This window comes from Aspergillus aculeatinus (genome assembly GCF_003184765.1).
Source record: "Aspergillus aculeatinus CBS 121060 unplaced genomic scaffold BO66scaffold_14, whole genome shotgun sequence".
Taxonomy (NCBI): Eukaryota; Fungi; Ascomycota; class Eurotiomycetes; order Eurotiales; family Aspergillaceae; genus Aspergillus; species Aspergillus aculeatinus.
In genome coordinates, this window is record NW_020291483.1 from 523115 (window position 1) to 541033 (window position 17919).

Genomic DNA, 17919 nt, shown 5'->3' on the forward strand with positions numbered 1-17919 from the left:
TGTTTGACCACGTAACTCTATCCAGGGTGGATGGCTATTGGATATGAGGTAGGATATTTGCCGCTACTATCCACGAACTGAATCCATCACAATTAGACGGAGATGCACCCACACCACCCACACTTGAAGCTATAACATTTCCATACATGTCCTCGCCCACAGACAAGAGGATAACCGAGTATAATTCCAAATTCCACCATACGAACCGAACCCGCTGCATGAAACTTATTCTGACCACCTTCTCTCCCGGCCGCCCTCCCTCTCCCAGGCCGGTCTTCCACTTCCAGGAACACGTGGAGTATGACCACCCGAGGCGAGACAACCAAAATAGAAATCAATGAACTTCAGTGAAGATAGCAAGCTCTCGCAAAATGCAATGCATCTCTATATACATACCACAAAAAGCCTCATCTCGAAAAGGGAAGAACAGAACCGCCCCCCCCCCAATCCCCCCCGTCCTCCCTTAGCACCGAAGATAGTGCTCAAACGATACACTAAAGAAAGAAGTCCTATATAGTCAAGCAATAATACTTTAGAACGGTACGCACAACCACACACACGCCATTCAATCGAGCCGGGAATTATATTTCTTGCTATGCAAAAGCCAGATGAGAATTTGATGAGAATGCAGGTTTTGGTGGGAAGTTAATGGGCAAGTTGAGAGAGGGAGGGAGAGAATTATAGTTTGCACGCAGGCACCTGGGGCGGTTGTATGACAGGGACTAAAGAAGACTTTGCTATGTTGTAGAGAGAATGAGGGCAGAACAGAAGGGTTCGCTGGATTTCATGGACCGGTTGACCGCCCTAGGCTCCACCAGCGGTAAATCAGTCATCCTTGGATTGATCCCTGGATGGATGAGTCCTGCTCGATCGTCCAGGTGACGGGGTGGGGAAGCGGCCTCTGAGGGTCGAGGATGAGGATGTGGAGGATGTTCCGTTGGGGAGGAGGGAGGTCGATGCTGATGTTGATGGGGGATTGCGGTCGAGGTCGTTGCGACGTGCGGTTCCTCTGTCCGCTGGACCTCCGGGAGGGTTGGGTGCTGCCGGCTCTAGTCCATCGTTCAGCTCGATGAGATCGCCCAGATTGCGACGGCCGCTGGTTTGGAGGATCTGGACCGTGGGGTCGGTGCTGGTGGGGGTGCCGCTTGCTTGCTGCAGGTCGTTGAGGCTGGCTTTGGCGCGACTGGTCATCTTGCGGACCCACGATTCGACGGCCCCGCCGATGTTCTCGAGGCCCGTGGGGGTGTTGGAGACGGCGGGGGCGGTGGGAGTATCGGAGGTGGTGTCGAAGTTCGGGGGTCGGGTGGCGGGCGCGAGGTTGGGGAGGTGCTGCGCGAAGAACTTGCTCAGTCCGTCCATCGCGGGGCCCGGGGCGGTGATGTCGCGGTCGAGTGTGCCGACGCCGGGGGCGGAGAATTGAATGCCGCTGTGTTGGCGCTGATGCCGGGTTCCGGGCCTCCTGGGGTTTTTAGGGTTCTTGGGAGAAGAGGGGTCGGTGGACTGGCGATTCCATTGGAATATGGGCGGCTGGAAGGACTGGGGTTCAGCCGGTGATGAGGATACAGAGGAGGCTGTTGCCGTTCGTGCCTGATCCGAGGATGGTGATGGTACGGAGTCGGTATACGACACCGATTTTCGCCGTGTGCGTGGGAAAAACCCCAATGCGCCTCGAGGAATGCGCCCTATCTCGACTGGCGCACTGAATCCTTCGATCTCTACCCAGGACTCGTGCTTCCACACTCGGTCCCCGTCTCCTTCGTGCATAGTGCTTGGTGGTTCCGTCTTCGGATGTCCCGGTACCGCAGTTGGTGCGATCGAGCTTCCATTCAAGTCTTCCAGAGACTCATGGGTACCGTTCAGTAGGTCAGCGTCGGGCCCACTCCATTTTGGCCGTCCTTTGATCGAGCAAGCGGCAACCGGCAGGAGAACCGTTTTCCGGCCTTGTATGCTATCGCTGGGCCAGAATCCGTTGGCCTTTCGGAAAATTGCCGGCTGGCAGCCATATCGTATCGTAACACCGGTGATGGTATCTGTCGGTTGCACATGGTGTATGTATACTAGCGCGTCCTCGTCCTGCTCCGGGTCAATGTTGGAATGACCCGTTTGGTCGCTCGAGTCCCGCCGCTTGTGTCGCGAACCGGGTGCCCAAGCTGACCCGGTGTCGGCCAGCAGAAGAGCCTCGCGTTTCTTTGCCTGCACCAATGCCTGCCGTTCTTCCTTGGTCCCCGCTCCAATTTCCGGTGTCGACGGAGCCGATGGTCCCCATGACGCAGGTATGGATGAACGAGGGGGTGGTCTCGAATATGAGTCCGGTCGGGAGGGTTTCCGGGCATGACCTCGCGCGGTGCCGTTGGGAGCCGGTCGCGCAATATCGCTCCCTAATACCGATGAGGCCAAGCTTTGCAGCGACGACCAGGATGCGTCCAGAAAATCTATAGATGAATATATTGTCTCAGCTAACTTGGATCCAGTCCTCGTGTCTTTGACGGAACCCACCTAGGGAGCTGTTTCCTCGATTGCGGTTGAAGGATTCGGTAGCTCGAGATGGATGTCTCATCGGAATAGGGGACACTCCGCGGGATGGGTTTGGCGATGGAGTGGCACCGCGGGAGCGGACGACCGACTCCGAGGACAGCATCGACGACAGTCCGGAGGACTGCATTTGCCTCCCACCATCCTCATTGTCACTGTCGACGATGGAGATCAAGCGGCGAGTTCGCGGTCGCACCGTTGATGTGGATCTAGTGCTTGCGGTCCCGGGGTTGAAGGCTTCGGCCAAGCCGCTGTTGGAACTCATCCCTGGCTGTGGGAAGGAAGGATAATAAGGGGTTGTAGATGTTGTCAGCTCTCCGGAGCGAGCTTAGCTTGGATGAGATCGCCCAGGCACTGATTGCCATCGGAGGTCTCTATCTCAGACCATTCGTCATGCGGCGGTTGTGGTTATCGCATCCGTGTCCTAATCGTGAAACACCCGCGGCACCTGGAGATTATCAGGACAGTAGCACCCGTGCTTTGGCCCGATTGTGTAGAATGTATCGATTTCCGGGATATAGGCCCTGAGCCACCCTTGAGAGTTGAGCTGCGTTTGGGGGGAGGGGAGGCTTTGAGGGGGGATGGAAGCGCGGGATAAGAGAAAGTAAGTATGGAGTCTAGTCCCTTGTGATGACGACTCCAGGTCGAGAGGGGGAGTTGATCAATCGTACTTGAGGCGGGGTGATTGTCTCCTGATCGGTCGGGACAGAACGTCAAAGGAATTCGGGGAATTTTGAAGCTGGAGAAGAGAATGGAGAAGGACAGCGGCGACGATTGAGAAGGAGAATAAGGCGAGTGGGAACCGCTTGATCGGCAAGAAGCCTTCCCAAAGTACTCCGTACAGACAGTAGTTAAGTTAACTACCAGTAGTAATCTCATGAGTCTCTCTCTCTCTTAACTTGTCTCGCCCTCCCTTGACGTCGCCCGGTGGCGTACCGATTCATACTGTATGGTACCATTTCACACCACCGAAATTGGCTGGCCGCGTAATCGGGTTACAATACCATTTCCATTGCTAATGCCTAGAATAGCGAGTATCCGAGTATCTTGTCCCAAGCATCTCATCCCAAGCATCGATGATGATAATACACAGGGGGTCCAGGAACAGTCTATGAACAGAAGTATGTCTAGTAAGCCCTGTCGCAGACAGAATCGATTGCACAAAGCCAGCATGCCAGTTATCATCACTGGCAACAATTCGCGCTTAGATAGCCAAGCCAAAGAACCAGAGAGAGAAAAAAAGAAGAAGAAAGAAAAAGAAGAAAGAGAAAAAAAAAAAAAAAAAAAAAACGCCGGGCCCATCGGACAAGTATAGATTGACATGGAGGTAAAATGCACAGGAAAATCCAATGATGCCGGATGAAGAAGAGAAATGATTTACTCGGGAGGTTCGGCCATCTCCGCCGGTCGTGTCTCTGCTTCAGACGTCGCTTCAGACTCGGTACTCCATTCCTTCTCCGAGTTCGCTTTGGCCTGAACCTGAGTGGGTGGAGGAATGACCCGAACACCACCGGCACGGCTGAAGAAATCCTCCGTCCGTAGGCCACGGACATCCTTGGGGTCTACTGAAGCCATCTGCTGCCCATCAGCCTTCTTTTGTCGGATCAACTCTCGCACCGGAACCATGGCCGCATCACGGCACGCCTCCTTGATATCACTGCCGGACATGCCTGACATGGCTTTAACGAGGTAGTGCAGATCGAAGTTATCCCGGTCGACCTTGGTGTCCTTCAAGATTAGACTAAGAATCCGCAGGCGCTGTGCTGCGGGCGGGAGTACGACCGGGAACTTCTTCGGCATTCGTCGGAGGATGGCGTCGTCGATATCTTGGATACGATTGGTGGCACCCAGAACAACCACGCGCTGAGGTTCTCCCAAGGAGTTTGCGGATGTGAGACCGTCCCAATGTGTCATGAATTCTGCCTTGACCATGCCACTGGCCTCATGTTCTCCGCTCCGTCTCGTGCCCAGCACGGCATCAATCTCATCAATAAAAACAATGGAGGGTTGAAGTTTTCGGGCTAGCGAGAATACTGCATTGACGAGCTTGTTGGAGTCGCCGTACCATTTCTCCGTCAATGTTGAGATGTGTAGGTTGATGAAGCATGCGCCGCTCTCGTGAGCCAACGCTTTCGCAAGCATAGTCTTTCCGCAGCCAGGCGGTCCGTACAGTAAGACACCCGATGGCGCGGTCAAGAGTGAGGAGGACGAGGAATATAGGTGGGGCATCGTAAGGGGGTATATAACAGACTCTTTCAGCTCCTCGATGATATCGTCCAGGCCGCCGATATCTTCGAAGGACACATGAATATCGTCCGGAGCAACCACATCCATCGCGATGGCTTGTTCATATTGGTTGAGAGCCAAGTCGCCCCTCTTGGTTCGACTCTTCTCTTTGCGCCCGCGGCGCGGCGAACCCTCGTCTGATTCATCCCCGCCGTCAAGTTTCCGTAGGATGGCAGCGGATTTGCGTCGTTGTTCTTCCTTTTTCTGACTTTCGGGATCAAAGTCGAGGCGCGAGATAAGGTATCGGATGAGGAAGTATGCAGATGCAGACTACTCACGATCTGTCAGTATTGTTCCGAGGTTCGCAGCGTCATCAACTTACTGTGCCCGCAACCATCACCAACTCCTGTAAGAACTGTTGCCATCGGGGACCACGAGCGGAAGCCATGATGACAAAATGCAGTGACTGGACTGGATATTCAGTTGTCCGCAACGTATGAAAAGTGCGAAAAGAAGCCCAGCGGTCTATTTCCAGGGTCCTAAGGCAACTTGATATGATCGCGATTGTCGCCGGGTCGGCTGTCGGCGAGCGAGCTGAGAGCTGTGGCGCTCGTCGGCGGAAGACGTGGCTTTGCCGGCAGAATCACATGCTTCACTGCCACACCGGCTGTCGTGTTAAAGCCTGAGGCTGACATGATGGTCCAGAGCACTTCGCCTTTGGCTCTCACAGCCTTCCGTATTATGACGACCCGCTCGCGTGTCGAATCAGGGGTCACCGATTGGCTGCGGGTCTTCCCCAAGGTTCCCCCAAATCAGGTACGCGGAAATGTGCGGCCATCTTTCTGATTCCCCTAAAGCTAAGCTTGACCGGGGGGATGCTGTGGCATCTGGAATACCTCGAATACCTCGAACACCTCAGCATTGTGTCTCCTTTTCCTAGATCATTTATCGGTGTAATCATTACTTGTTTCTAATGACTTTCGATTGTTTCTGACCCTCGATCTCTTTTTCTCACCTCGTCCTACCTACGTCTGCGCCTCTGCCACCGCAAACATGGCGCGACTGGGCCGCGCAGGGTTCCTCACCCTCGCCGTGGTCTTTCACCTGATCTACGCCTATTCGATCTTTGACATTTACTTCGTTAGCCCCATTGTGAGTGGGATGAAGTCGTTCCATGTGGAACGGAAACCAGGTGCCTCTGCTCCAGCCAAGCGACTCGTTCTGTTTGTCGCCGACGGCCTGCGTGCCGATAAGGCCTTCCAAGCATTGCCCGACCCCGACGAATCCGCAAATGACGACGATGAACCAATCTACCTCGCCCCATTCATTCGTTCTCGCGTGCTGTCCCACGGCACTTTTGGCATTTCCCATACCCGTGTTCCAACCGAATCCAGACCGGGCCATGTTGCCCTCATTGCAGGTCTATATGAGGACGTTTCGGCAGTGACCACAGGATGGAAGCTGAACCCGGTGAACTTCGACAGTGTCTTCAACCGGAGTCGGCATACATGGAGCTGGGGAAGTCCGGACATTCTGCCCATGTTCAAGGAAGGTGCGGTTCCAGATAGAGTGGATGCAGACACATACGGCGAGGAGGCGGAGGACTTTACTTCGGATGCGACAAAGCTTGACACCTGGGTCTTCGATAAGGTCAAGGAACTTTTCCAATCCGCGAAACATGATCCTGAGCTAGATGCCAAGCTGCGCGACGACAAGCTTGTATTCTTTCTGCATCTTCTCGGCCTTGATACAACTGGCCATGGCTATCGCCCGTACTCGAAGGAGTATTTGAGCAACATAAAGGTGGTGGACCGAGGTGTGCAGGAGATAACTCAGCTAGTGGAAGAATTCTACGGAGACGAGCAGACGGCATTTGTTTTCACCGCAGATCACGGCATGAGCGATTGGGGCAGTCATGGCGATGGCCACCCAGACAATACTCGGACACCTCTTGTTGTATGGGGGTCTGGCGTTGCTGGCCCAAAGATACCGCAGGAGGGTGCCTTGTCAGGACATGAAGATGGTGTGTCGCATGACTGGGGCCTGCATGGTGTTCAACGAAACGATGTTGCACAGGCCGATGTCGCGGCGCTCATGGCATACCTGGCTGGGCTTGACTTTCCAACCAACTCAGTGGGCCAGTTGCCTCTCGCCTTCCTCAATGCCAGCCCAGAGGAGAAGGCTCGTGCTGCGCTTGCGAATACCCAGGAGGTCTTGGAAATGTATAATGTGAAGGAAGAACAAAAACAGGCCGTTTTGCTCCGATATAAGCCTTACGAGCCACTCGACAATCATCGCGAGACCATTGAGGAGATCCAGAGACTCATTGCAAGCGGCGACTTTGAGAGCTCGATTGAAATGTCAGCATCGCTCTTTGCCAAAGCCCTGGAGGGTCTGCGCTATCTACAGACATATGATTGGGTTTTCCTCAGAACCATTGTGACTTTTGGATATCTAGGGTGGATTGCTTATGCTTTGACGACGGTTATTGACCTGCACGTTTTGCACGGCACATCTGACGCAAGAAGGACTGTTTTCAGCACCATGTTCTTCTCTTCCGTATTGGTTGCGCTCTTCTCTGTCTTCTGGTATCAAAAGTCCTCCTGGCGCTACTATTTCTACGGCTTTTTCCCAGTTTTCTTCTGGGAAGAAGTTTTTGCCCGCCGAAAAGCTCTTTCCGTTGGACGGGAAATTCTTTTGGGCCATGTACAATCTGCAAGCGGTTACGCCACGCTCGGTATTCAGCTATTAGTGTTTGTTGGAGTTTTAGAGGCATTGGTAAGTTTCGCTGTTTGATAGCGAAAACGATTCGCTAACGAGGTCTGACAGGTCCAATCCTACTTCCAACGGGAGATTTACACGGTCTGCTTCATTCTCGGTGCTTTTTGGCCATTGGTCTATGGCTTGGGCTTCCTGAAGAGACATCCATTCTTGTCTGCTTCCTGGTCAGTCGGGTGCCTGCTCATGAGCACTTTCACTCTGCTGCCGGCAAACAAGGTCGAGGACATTACCACTATGTAAGCGTCTCTTAAAACACGAAAGTCTGCGCAAACTGCTGACTTTATTACACAGAACCTATGGCGGTCTCTTGATGTTTTTCTCGGGTTTACTATACTTGCTTTTCGAGGATACAATCCTGGGCTATGACCAAGATTCAGGAAAACTGCCCGAGCGTCGCTCTAGCTGGGGCTCGCGCACTATCTTAGGGATGCAGGTACATTGTTCACCCCGCATAGCTTGGCGTCAAGCCATTATATGCAGTCCCGGGTCTCTCCAAATTCGTTTTTGTAACATGTGCTGACCCTAAACAGCTTGGCAAGGTCCTGCTTGCTATTATAGTCACCAGATCCAGTGCGGCGTCCCTTCAAGCTAAGCAAGGCCTCCCATTTGGTAACCAGGTTGTTGGTTGGGTTGTCCTTGGTAGGTTGCCCATCATGTAGTATTGTCTTTTCGAGAGCTAACGGGATCCCAGTCGCATCGCTCCTGCTCCCTTTTGTTCACCGACTAGCGCCCAACAGCCACTACATGCACCGGTTAATGGTCCTTTTCCTGACCTTCTCTCCGACATTTATCATCCTCACAATCTCGTACGAAGGCCTCTTCTACTTCGTATTCTGCATGACCATTATGACCTGGGTACGACTGGAGCATGCGATCTACGCATATACTTCGGCCACCAAGAAAGCGGCTCCAGCCACCAAACAGTCTAGCGTGGATGCTACGACCACCGTGGAAGGCCACGCGTATCGGTACCGGAGTCTAAGCGTGTCCGACGCTCGTGTGGCCCTTTTCTTCTTTTTTCTCCTCCAGTCGGGCTTCTTCAGCACGGGCAATATCGCATCCGTCTCCTCATTCTCACTGGACAGCGTCTACCGGCTTATTCCGATCTTCAATCCCTTCAGCCAGGGGGCGCTGCTCGTTCTCAAACTCCTCATTCCATTTGCGATCATTAGTGCGAATCTCGGGATCCTGAATCGGCGGCTCGAGGTCGCCCCTAGTGCATTGTTCATGGTGGTGATGTCCATCTCGGACATTATGACGCTGAACTTCTTTTATATGGTCCGCGACGAGGGCTCCTGGTTGGACATCGGCACAACGATCAGCCACTTCCTGATTGCCAGCCTGTTGTGTACATTTGTGGCGGGTTTGGAGTTCCTCAGTGAGGTATTTATCAGCGGAGTCGACTTTGGCGCCCGCGCCAACCAGGTGGCCGCGGCTGTCGCCGAAGCCATCAGCGGCGAGGTGCCAGACAAGGCACCCAGTCAAGAGGATTAGGCAGACCGATCTTACTCTGGGGTCGAATTGTCTTGATAGAAGTAGAAAGATGTAATGTAGAATTGTATTGTACATGATCAATATCACGAATTCTATCTCTCTTCACAATCCCTTTCATCATCAATAAACAAACAGTCGAAAGAGTAATCACCTCTCAGCTCAGTCTTGTCTCCAAGACAATGATGTAGTTCGCTCGTGAACCGAGGTATCACAAGCCGAAAGTCCAAACGTGCTACGGGGACTAATTCCATCAAGCTTTCTTTTTTCTTTTTTCTTTATTTTTTATTTCCATAGCCCCTACAGGAAAAGGATAACCCCGGGCCCATCCTCGCCCCCGCCCACTCCCCTCCTTCGGCCCCATCTTATTCGACTTTTTGCTGTTGGCGTCACGCATTAAGTTCCATTTAGTTAGGGCCGCTGAAATGGCTGGCCGGTCCGGGCTGGCGTTTTGACACCTGCGGGGTCCCCCCGGGGCCCGGACAGGACACTTAACTTTCCCCGCTAGATTGGAATCCTTTCGTGGGCTTAGTTGGATTCCTTGTGGGGGAGGGTTGGGGTAACGGGGAATGGGCTTGTGGCTGTTGATGATTTTTTTTCTCTCTTTTTTTTGCGTCCGGGATGATTCCGGGGTGGTTCTGGGGTGAGTGAACGAGAAGGGTAGTTGCGAATGGCGGGGGAGGTGTTGAGTCTGAGCCTGGAGGGCTACTGGCGCTGCAGGTACTGAACTGAATGGGTGGTGACTTTGGACAATTCTATTCGTGGAGGGTGGAAAGGATAAGTTCAACTATAGTGAAGTTCACTGATCATAATATTACTTGTACGGTTCTGCTATGTTGGGGAGTGTCTTTAGGCACTGCACCGTCAGGGAGGCGCTGATAGATAACGACGTACTACATACAGTGTACCTTATACTACCTCACCGTTCATAAATACTTTATTAGTCAACTATGCCAAACGTCCCAAGATCTCAATCTTCAAGGTTCAATCACTGATTGCCTAAAGATCCGTACCGCGTTTTCAGGTTGAAATGTGGGTTTACTATTTAAATAGTGAAGGAAACCGGGATTATGGATGGGTGATCTCTTTCGCTCTCAAAATGGGTGCTGGAATAGTGTGGTTAGGTTGGATAAGGTAAAGTGGGTTCGGTTCGACTTTGGGGACTTTTCATCTTTTTTTAATTCTTATTTTGTTTTTGTTTGACTAAGGTTTGATGCACGGGAGAAGTTAAGATTTGAGCGGCATGGCTAGTTGTCAAGGGTTGTGAAGTTTTCTCCGATGGGTTTTATACTCATACTCATACTGCATTTGTGCCTTGCTTGGAATGAATGGAAGAAGCTTCGATGGATGGATGGATTTCGAAGACTACTTCCAGGTTGGGTCGGAATTGTACGACCGTCCAGTGAGAGGGGGAGTAATTGCAATGCGTGGAAGGGTGGCATAAGGAACAGTAATGAAGAACGGGAACCTCGGTCAAAACCTGGGATCCACTTTGTGGGGGGAGAGGGAGAGTATTCCAGACTCGACCGCTTTGAAAATCGAAAGACTGTCCGACTGCTTTGCGAAGGATGCTCATGTTGGCTGCTGTTAGTATTATGAATGCTGTGACAGTTTGTTGAAAGGCGCTTGGGTAAAGGGACATGCTCTAACGATGGGCAAGTGAATCATGTGATGCGCTATGAGAGAGAGCTCGAGGCTGAGGTTGAATCAATCAACCCTTCTTGTTCTATGTCTCTCCAACCTGAGTATCATCCCTGTCTCATCTGTTGCGAATGGTCTCATGATCCGACCCATTCCCATAAGTGACATTAAGACCGCATGCAGCTCATCCGGACATGAACAGATATAGATAGTCTGACAGGTTCATCTCTAGCTCTGGCATAGTTCGTTCCTCCTGATTGAGCTGATTGAGCTGGACGGACCCTAACTTAAGTTCTTTAGCACTAAGCTAAGGAAAGATACCCAGTACTAAATTCTGGGACCAGCAAGCAAGCAAGCAAGCAAGCACCAAAGCAATACTAAGCAGTTTTCTCCACTCACCTTCCTCCCCCCTCCCCTTCCACTTCCACCTTCGAAACGGTCATCCTACTTGAATTAGTTGGTGCTGGTCTGGTCTGGTTCTTCCTTTCTTTTCCAGCCTAACGCCACCTGCAGGGCAATTTTGTGGTGATTTCCTCTCTCCCCTCTCTCCGTGGATAGTCCGTCCCTTGACTTTTTGAGTTTATTCTATATTATCGCTATTATCGCTATTATTGCTGTCTTAGGGTAGTCGTAACTATTCCCAGTGCTCTGCGGGTTCCTGATCAACCACCACTATTACCACATCATCATTGATTTACTTCACTGCCTGCCCTCTCATTCCGGAAATTTCCTCTCTCTCCTGCACCCCTCATTCCCCCATCGTCTGACCTCCCGATTGTTCATTTTCCCACGTTTGGGTGGCGTCTCTTGTGCTAGCTTGGCCTTTTGACCGTCTCATTCCGCCCCGTCCCCTGGACAATTTACACTTGTCGGACTAAGACAGACAGGCTACACCGTTCCGGGTCAGTTCCAGTAGCTGATCAAACCAACCCACGGTCGAAAAAAAAGAAGGTTAGCAAAGGCCAAAGGCCAAAAGGTCAAAAAAAGCAGAGTCATCAAACTCCGCGCATCTTGCTTGCATCTATCTCTTCTTTCAATTTCAATCTCCCTTTCACATCCTGTCCCCGTTCTCGACCTCTTTTCCCCGAATTCTCTTCTGTCCTTATTCTAACCACGCCCCCTTCCGTCGCGCCCAGGTTCCCTCTTTCGCTCTGAATTTCTGTCTGGATGGATACCTTGCGGCCATGAACACAGCAGAGAATCACACCGAATTAACAGCCACCAGAACCAGCCCTGCCCCGAGCACTGCGGGCTCGACGGGAACTTCTGGGATTACGGTGCGTAACGCACCTGGCGGACACATGAGTTTTCGAAGGTGAGTTGATATGGTGATCCCTTTTTCTTTCCTTTTGATCTGTTGCGGGTTATGCGCTCGCGGGGTTGTAAGACCTTCTTCAGGAGCTCAGGCGCAAAAGCAACCTCCCCACCCCCTTGGAATCGAAGATTATTTAAACGACTGGGGAAAATGCAGAGGCTCGGATCTAGATTGGGGAACTTATAGAAGCTAATCTTCTTTATCTAATCGCCTTCGCGAAACAGACAACGTGCGTCGCGTGCTTGTGAGGTACGTCTTTTTGTTCCTGCGAGGTCGCGTTGTGCTGGAGTGCCTCGGCACCTCGGCTCATCCCATCTCAACTCTTGCTTCGCTCGTTTCGCTCGCTCTCCCGCCCGCCCGCGATAACGCATGCGATCGATGCTGGTCGTACGATCGCAACACAACCATCATCCTGTATCAGAAGACAATTGTTCGTGCTGACTGACTGACTTTATCTGCGTTCTGAAGACATGTCATGCTCGCAAAGTGAGTACTCCCCTACCTTGAAGGCGAACATGTTGTTGGATACTCTCCCCCACCGGTCGCACGTCCGTCCCTGCGCCCGTGGGGTTCAAAACGGAACTGTATCACTAACAGCACAACCTAATTCCCAGGTTCGTTGCGACGCCGCCAGCCTCGGTGTGCCATGCACCAACTGTGTGGCATTCTCGATCGAATGCAAGATCCCAACGCCGAAACGCAAGAAGAATCAATCCAAGTCGAAGGAATCCGAAGGGTACGTTTTGGTCTGATTTCGAGAGGGTTGCCCTCCAAGCTACTCAGGCTGATCATGCTCTGCTCATAGGAGTGAGGAACGCGATGAGAGGCCGCCCGAGGCCAAACAGGAACCGCCCACCGTGATCACCACCGCGCCGCCGGCAAGCGTGTCATCGAGCAATAGCAATGCTACCTTCGGATACCGAGAGAGTCAAATGGCGATGGACGGAATGCCGGTAACTAGCCTCACCGAATCGCAAGCTGCGAAACAAGCGTCCCATGACTCAGCCTATGCCCAGTTCATGAAGCCCAAATTCGCTCGGGCCCCTATCAAGGAAGCTGGAAGAGTCGCCTATCTCGGCGAGTCGTCGAATCTGTCGCTCCTGGTTCAAGACCGCCATGGCACCACCGATGTTGTGCACTATCCTCTACCTCCCAACATGGGGGGCACGCGCGCCAGAGTGACGGATTTGGATAGCCTGGAGTTAGACATTCTTCACCAACGTGGTGCCTTTCTACTGCCGCCGAAACCCTTGTGTGACGAGCTGGTCGAGGCCTACTTCAAATGGGTTGCCCCGGTGGTGCCCATTGTCAACCGCAGTCGTTTCATGCGACATTACCGCGATCCCAAGAACCCTCCCTCCTTACTTCTTCTCCAGGCTATTCTCCTTGCTGGTTCAAGGGTCTGCACAAACCCGCAGCTCATGGATGCCAACGGCTCAACGACCCCGGCTGCCATGACGTTCTACAAGCGCGCAAAGGCTTTGTACGATGCCAATTATGAAGACGATCGCGTGACGATTGTCCAAGCCTTAGTCCTATTAGGCTGGTACTGGGAGGGACCGGAGGGTACGTTGACCTTACCTTCGCTCTATTTGCAAGCCTACTAACACGCTCAGACGTGACGAAAAACGTTTTCTATTGGACACGTGTGGCGATGGTCGTGGCGCAGGGCTCGGGCATGCATCGAAGGTATGTTGACTTTATCGTCGTCGGTAGGAAACTGAGTATGCTCATTTACGTATAGTGTGGAATCGTCTCAGCTTAGCAAGCCCGACAAGAGGCTGTGGAAGCGAATTTGGTGGACCCTTTTCACTCGGGATCGGTCGGTGGCGGTTGCACTGGGTCGCCCCATTGGTATCAACACAGACGACTCGGACGTCGGGATGCTGACCGAAGACGACTTTATCGAAGACGAGGTCGACATCGCCGCGGAGTATCCGCCTGATCCGGTACATGTGCAATTCTTCCTTCAATACGTCAAACTATGCGAGATCATGGGCTTGGTTCTTTCCCAGCAGTATTCCGTGGCTTCAAAGTCGAGGCGAATGAATGCAATGGACTTGACGCACTCAGACATGGCCCTGGCAGATTGGTTACAGAACTGTCCCAAAGAAGTATGTTGGCAACGGCAGCAACATCATTTCTGGGCGGCCCTGCTGCATGCGAACTACTAGTGAGTCTCTAAGCAGAGCGTCCGAATTTTACCACGGCTAACCCTGTCAAAAGTACGACTCTATGCCTGCTGCATAGAGCGCATATGCCGCCTGCCTCTTCGGCCCCCAGCAGCTACCGCGTGGAAGAGATGACCTATCCGTCGCGCACTATCGCTTTCCAGGCCGCAGGGATGATCACATCCATTGTTGAGAATTTGCAGGCTCATCATGAGATTCGTTATACACCCGCCTTCATGTGAGTCAGATTCAGTTGCCAGCCGTTGCCGATCTGCTGCTGACTCTCAAATAGTGTCTATAGTTTGTTTTCAGCTCTTATCATGCATGTCTACCAGATGCGTTCATCTGTGCCCTCGATTGTGGCGACCTGCCAGGAGAGGATTAACATTTGCACCCAAGCTCTCAAAGACGTGTCCAAGGTCTGGCTTGTGGCCAAGATGGTACACACGTTGTTCGAATCCATTCTTGGAAACAAGGTCCTCGAGGAACGCTTGCAGAAAGCTGCAGGTAAAAGACATCAGCGTGTGCGGCCCGAGACAGTGCAGCAGCCGCACGTCAGAAGACCTGATCCACCAAAGCGCAAGTTTGATGACATGGATCTCGGCTTGCCTAACGGTGGACCGACACCCCCGGTGTCTTACGAGCGATCTCGACCCCAGACCCCAGCGGTCACACCGTCTAGGGATCTGCCGCCCGGTCTGAACGTGCCGCAGGGTTCGCCTCCGGGACATGGAGGGCCCGGCAACTCGCGGGCGACTACACGTCCAACAACACCTTTCAATCAATTCTCTTTGCCTGCCACCCCACCAGACCTTTTCCTCGTCACGCGAACAACACCTAATCTTTCACCGTCTCTGTGGGAGAACTTCCAGCCCGATCAGCTGTTCCCTGACGGAACGGCATTCTTCCCAGAGCTGACATCTCCACAACCTGCTACAGTTGACCCGCAACTGCAGGTGCCCTCTCAAGTACACCAACCCGGTATGATGCCGCAGCACATGCCAGGACGAAGCAGTATCTCGGCCTCTCACGGGAGTCCGGAGCTTCTATCGAATCTGCCTCCAGGCATTGCGCTGCAGGGCCAGCATGCGCAACCGATGTATGGTCTGGAAAATCAGCAGACGTGGCCCATGCAAAACCTCGAGGCGACTTTGCGTCCCATGGATGCCGGCAGTCAGGACGACAACTGGAGTACGAGCTCTCGCAGTGGCCCAACCGCGCCAACCACGCTCAATGTAGAGGATTGGTAAGCTCTTCCTTTCTTGCAGCTACATCCTCAAGATGTGTCTCTTGATGTGCCTGACTGATGATGGTCTTTAGGTTTCAATTCTTCGGCATCAACGGTAGTTTTGGCGAGATGGCGACTTGAGAAGGATTCATAATGTATAGCTTACCCCGTGCCAATCAGACATGCGTGCGTCTCAACGGACGGGAAGTAGCTTGTGGGTGATTTGTCCTTGCGTCTTTAGCTTTGCTGGAATTCAGTCCCGTTTTCTGCATGGGTATGGTGGACGTGATGTTGGAGTCTGTTTCAAATCAAGGAGTACGAGGGGAGAGTCTGGGACATGGGACATGGGACGTGCTGATACTCCTGTATATATACACACCTACCTCACATAACGAAGGAATCGAAGGAATTGAGAGCCTGGTGCGATTTACATTTCTTGCATACAACTCTGGGAAGAGCTGAGTCATTCGGCTTCATGTGACGGGACTTTACTGGAATGGGCCTAGTAAATGACGACATCGCGATGATGGCGGCTCAGCCAATGACAGCTGGAGTCAATCTGGGTCTCTCCATACCGACTCCCGTCTAGAAAGGACGGCCAACCGACCGACTACTAAGTAAGTTAGTGGCTGTGACTCTTCTGGGGAAGCCCATAATTTGTTCCCGTCCATTCTTCCTCTCCTTCATCTTCTCGACTTTCCAAAACACTCACTCATCTTATATTTTTGGCAAGCTTTGATTATTCTTGCCCATTGCTACCAACCTTCATTTGTTGATTAATCCCATCACCTGGTGCTGTCTACTTGTTTCTTTTCTCAGTTTTTCCCCCTTTCCCCTGTCGGTTCTGCTCCCGCGAATCCTTCCGTCCCCGCAGCGATGTCGGCCTCAGGATCCGGTGCTGATTCCAGCGCTTCTAAGAAGGCGTTCCCTCGCGTTGACCTCGAGGGACACAATCTGCCTCCTTCTCCTGCTCCATCTAGCCCTCATGGTGTCAGACGCTACAACATCGCCACCGAGCTGGTCTACACGGACAGCAATGATCAGTACAATGCCAGCAGCGTCCCGATCTATCAGGTACCGACCAGCCCGTCCAGTCCTGCAATGCCACCCGGTGTGACGTCGAGGGTAGGCAATTGAAGTCTGAGCGATAGCTAATTCTAGTCGGATAGAGTGCCACTTTCAAACAGACCTCCGGCGGCGGCGGCGGCGAATATGATTACACCCGCTCCGGAAATCCCACACGAACCCACCTCGAGCGTCACTTGGCTAAGATCATGTCGGCTCAGCGCGCTTTAGTTGTGTCGTCCGGCATGGCCGCTCTGGATGTGATCACCCGCTTGCTTCGTCCTGGCGATGAAGTTGTGACCGGTGATGATCTTTACGGAGGAACCAACCGCCTTCTGAAGTATCTCTCTACTAACGGCGGAATCATTGTGCACCATGTGGATACCACCCACCCCGAGAAGGTGCGCGAGGTCTTAACCTCGAAGACGGCCATGGTTTTGCTCGAGACCCCGACCAACCCCCTGATCAAGATCGTCGACATCCCCCAGATCGCCGCGGCCGCCCACGAGGCGAACCCCAACTGTCTCGTCTCGGTCGACAACACCATGATGTCGCCCCTTCTCCTCAATCCGCTTGATCTGGGGGCGGACATTGTCTACGAGAGTGGTACGAAGTATCTGTCGGGTCACCACGACCTCATGGCTGGTGTGATCGCAGTGAACGACCTGGCGCTGGGCGAGCGGCTCTATTTCCCCATCAACGCGTCCGGCTGCGGTCTGTCGCCCTTCGACTCGTGGCTGCTTCTGCGCGGTGTCAAGACCCTGAAGGTGCGCATGGACCAGCAGCAGGCGAACGCGCAGCGGATTGCGGAGTACCTCGAGACCCATGGCTTCAAGGTGCGCTACCCGGGGCTGCGGTCGCACCCTCAGTATGAACTCCACCACTCGATGGCCCGCGGCTCGGGCGCGGTTCTCTCGTTTGAGACGGGTGATGTGGGTGTCAGTGAGCGGATTGTGGAAAGCGCCAAGCTGTGGGCGATCAGCGTGAGTTTCGGCTGCGTGAACAGCCTGATCAGTATGCCTTGCCGCATGAGCCATGCCAGCATCGACGCCAAGACGCGCAAGGAACGAGCGATGCCGGAGGATCTCATCCGGTTGTGTGTGGGTATCGAGGATGTCGACGATCTGATCGATGACCTGCAGCGCGCCGTAAGTTCTGGCCTCGATTTGTTGTAGTTGGGAGTATGCTTTGCTAACAAACATGTTGTAGCTGGTGCAAGCTGGCGCGGTCAACGTCACCTTGGAAGGGATCCAGGCGAACACGTCTGAATGAGCTACATATGCATAATGACACTGGGAACACGGTGCGTTGGGCCATGAAGGACGGAAAGCTCAGGGAGCGAGGGGTTTTATGATTTGGGAGACAATTTAAGTTTAATTTGTGTTGGGCGTTTGGAGCATGTTAATTGATTTGTACACAGTATGTATGAAGACCCAGAAGAAGAAAAAAAGAAATGATAGATCCAGCAT

At 52.9% G+C, this 17919-nt stretch overlaps 6 protein-coding genes across 6 annotated transcripts; 4 read left to right on the top strand and 2 right to left on the bottom strand.

Annotated features, from left to right (window-relative positions):
• Positions 1-825: 825 nt before the first annotated feature.
• On the bottom strand, positions 826-2797 carry BO66DRAFT_436868 (putative LysM domain protein; the record flags this gene model as incomplete). Its single annotated transcript, XM_025650947.1, has 2 exons — positions 826-2432; positions 2497-2797. The coding sequence occupies 2 exons, from the start codon at positions 2795-2797 to the stop codon at positions 826-828; spliced, it is 1908 nt and encodes a 635-aa protein (XP_025505826.1).
• A 645-nt stretch (positions 2798-3442) lies between these two features.
• On the top strand, positions 3443-3878 carry BO66DRAFT_44949 (uncharacterized protein). Its single transcript, XM_025651782.1, has one exon. The coding sequence runs from the start codon at positions 3482-3484 to the stop codon at positions 3845-3847; it is 366 nt and encodes a 121-aa protein (XP_025505827.1). The 5' UTR covers positions 3443-3481; the 3' UTR covers positions 3848-3878.
• BO66DRAFT_470078 (protein-degrading AAA family ATPase MSP1) lies at positions 3452-5337 on the bottom strand. The gene is made up of 2 exons (XM_025652770.1): positions 5141-5337; positions 3452-5088 (listed from the first exon to the last, which is right to left on the bottom strand). Exons 1-2 carry the CDS (start codon positions 5204-5206, stop codon positions 3910-3912), a joined length of 1245 nt encoding a protein of 414 aa, XP_025505828.1. The 5' UTR covers positions 5207-5337; the 3' UTR covers positions 3452-3909.
• Positions 5338-5645: 308 nt separating this feature from the next.
• On the top strand, positions 5646-9058 carry BO66DRAFT_346193 (mannose-ethanolamine phosphotransferase MCD4). The gene is made up of 5 exons (XM_025644573.1): positions 5646-7536; positions 7588-7775; positions 7831-7972; positions 8070-8178; positions 8231-9058. Exons 1-5 carry the CDS (start codon positions 5812-5814, stop codon positions 9031-9033), a joined length of 2967 nt encoding a protein of 988 aa, XP_025505829.1. The 5' UTR covers positions 5646-5811; the 3' UTR covers positions 9034-9058.
• Positions 9059-12496: 3438 nt separating this feature from the next.
• Positions 12497-15805, top strand: farA (CeGAL family transcription factor). Its single transcript, XM_025647019.1, has 7 exons — positions 12497-12722; positions 12792-13552; positions 13603-13675; positions 13731-14159; positions 14213-14395; positions 14450-15403; positions 15478-15805. Exons 1-7 carry the CDS (start codon positions 12502-12504, stop codon positions 15524-15526), a joined length of 2670 nt encoding a protein of 889 aa, XP_025505830.1. The 5' UTR covers positions 12497-12501; the 3' UTR covers positions 15527-15805.
• A 217-nt stretch (positions 15806-16022) lies between these two features.
• BO66DRAFT_390493 (cystathionine beta-lyase STR3) lies at positions 16023-17917 on the top strand. Its single transcript, XM_025647020.1, has 3 exons — positions 16023-16459; positions 16555-17598; positions 17660-17917. Exons 1-3 carry the CDS (start codon positions 16262-16264, stop codon positions 17720-17722), a joined length of 1305 nt encoding a protein of 434 aa, XP_025505831.1. The 5' UTR covers positions 16023-16261; the 3' UTR covers positions 17723-17917.
• The last annotated feature ends 2 nt before the right edge of the window (positions 17918-17919 follow it).

What these genes read in the sequence shown, in the direction of transcription:
- BO66DRAFT_44949 (XM_025651782.1), top strand. Translation starts at nt 3,482, where the DNA reads ATGGTACCATTTCACACCACCGAAATTGGCTGGCCGCGTAATCGGGTT.
- BO66DRAFT_470078 (XM_025652770.1), bottom strand. Translation starts at nt 5,206, where the DNA reads ATGGCTTCCGCTCGTGGTCCCCGATGGCAACAGTTCTTACAGGAGTTG. An exon ending in TGGTGATGGTTGCGGGCACA is followed by an intron (nt 5,089 to 5,140) that starts GTAAGTTGATGA and finishes GATCGTGAGTAG; the next exon opens with TCTGCATCTGCATACTTCCT.
- BO66DRAFT_346193 (XM_025644573.1), top strand. Translation starts at nt 5,812, where the DNA reads ATGGCGCGACTGGGCCGCGCAGGGTTCCTCACCCTCGCCGTGGTCTTT. An exon ending in GCACTATCTTAGGGATGCAG is followed by an intron (nt 7,973 to 8,069) that starts GTACATTGTTCA and finishes GACCCTAAACAG; the next exon opens with CTTGGCAAGGTCCTGCTTGC. An exon ending in TGTTGGTTGGGTTGTCCTTG is followed by an intron (nt 8,179 to 8,230) that starts GTAGGTTGCCCA and finishes ACGGGATCCCAG; the next exon opens with TCGCATCGCTCCTGCTCCCT.
- farA (XM_025647019.1), top strand. Translation starts at nt 12,502, where the DNA reads ATGTTGTTGGATACTCTCCCCCACCGGTCGCACGTCCGTCCCTGCGCC. An exon ending in AAGTCGAAGGAATCCGAAGG is followed by an intron (nt 12,723 to 12,791) that starts GTACGTTTTGGT and finishes CTCTGCTCATAG; the next exon opens with GAGTGAGGAACGCGATGAGA. An exon ending in CTGCTGCATGCGAACTACTA is followed by an intron (nt 14,160 to 14,212) that starts GTGAGTCTCTAA and finishes CCCTGTCAAAAG; the next exon opens with TACGACTCTATGCCTGCTGC.
- BO66DRAFT_390493 (XM_025647020.1), top strand. Translation starts at nt 16,262, where the DNA reads ATGTCGGCCTCAGGATCCGGTGCTGATTCCAGCGCTTCTAAGAAGGCG. An exon ending in GCAGCGTCCCGATCTATCAG is followed by an intron (nt 16,460 to 16,554) that starts GTACCGACCAGC and finishes CTAGTCGGATAG; the next exon opens with AGTGCCACTTTCAAACAGAC. An exon ending in TCGATGACCTGCAGCGCGCC is followed by an intron (nt 17,599 to 17,659) that starts GTAAGTTCTGGC and finishes AACATGTTGTAG; the next exon opens with CTGGTGCAAGCTGGCGCGGT.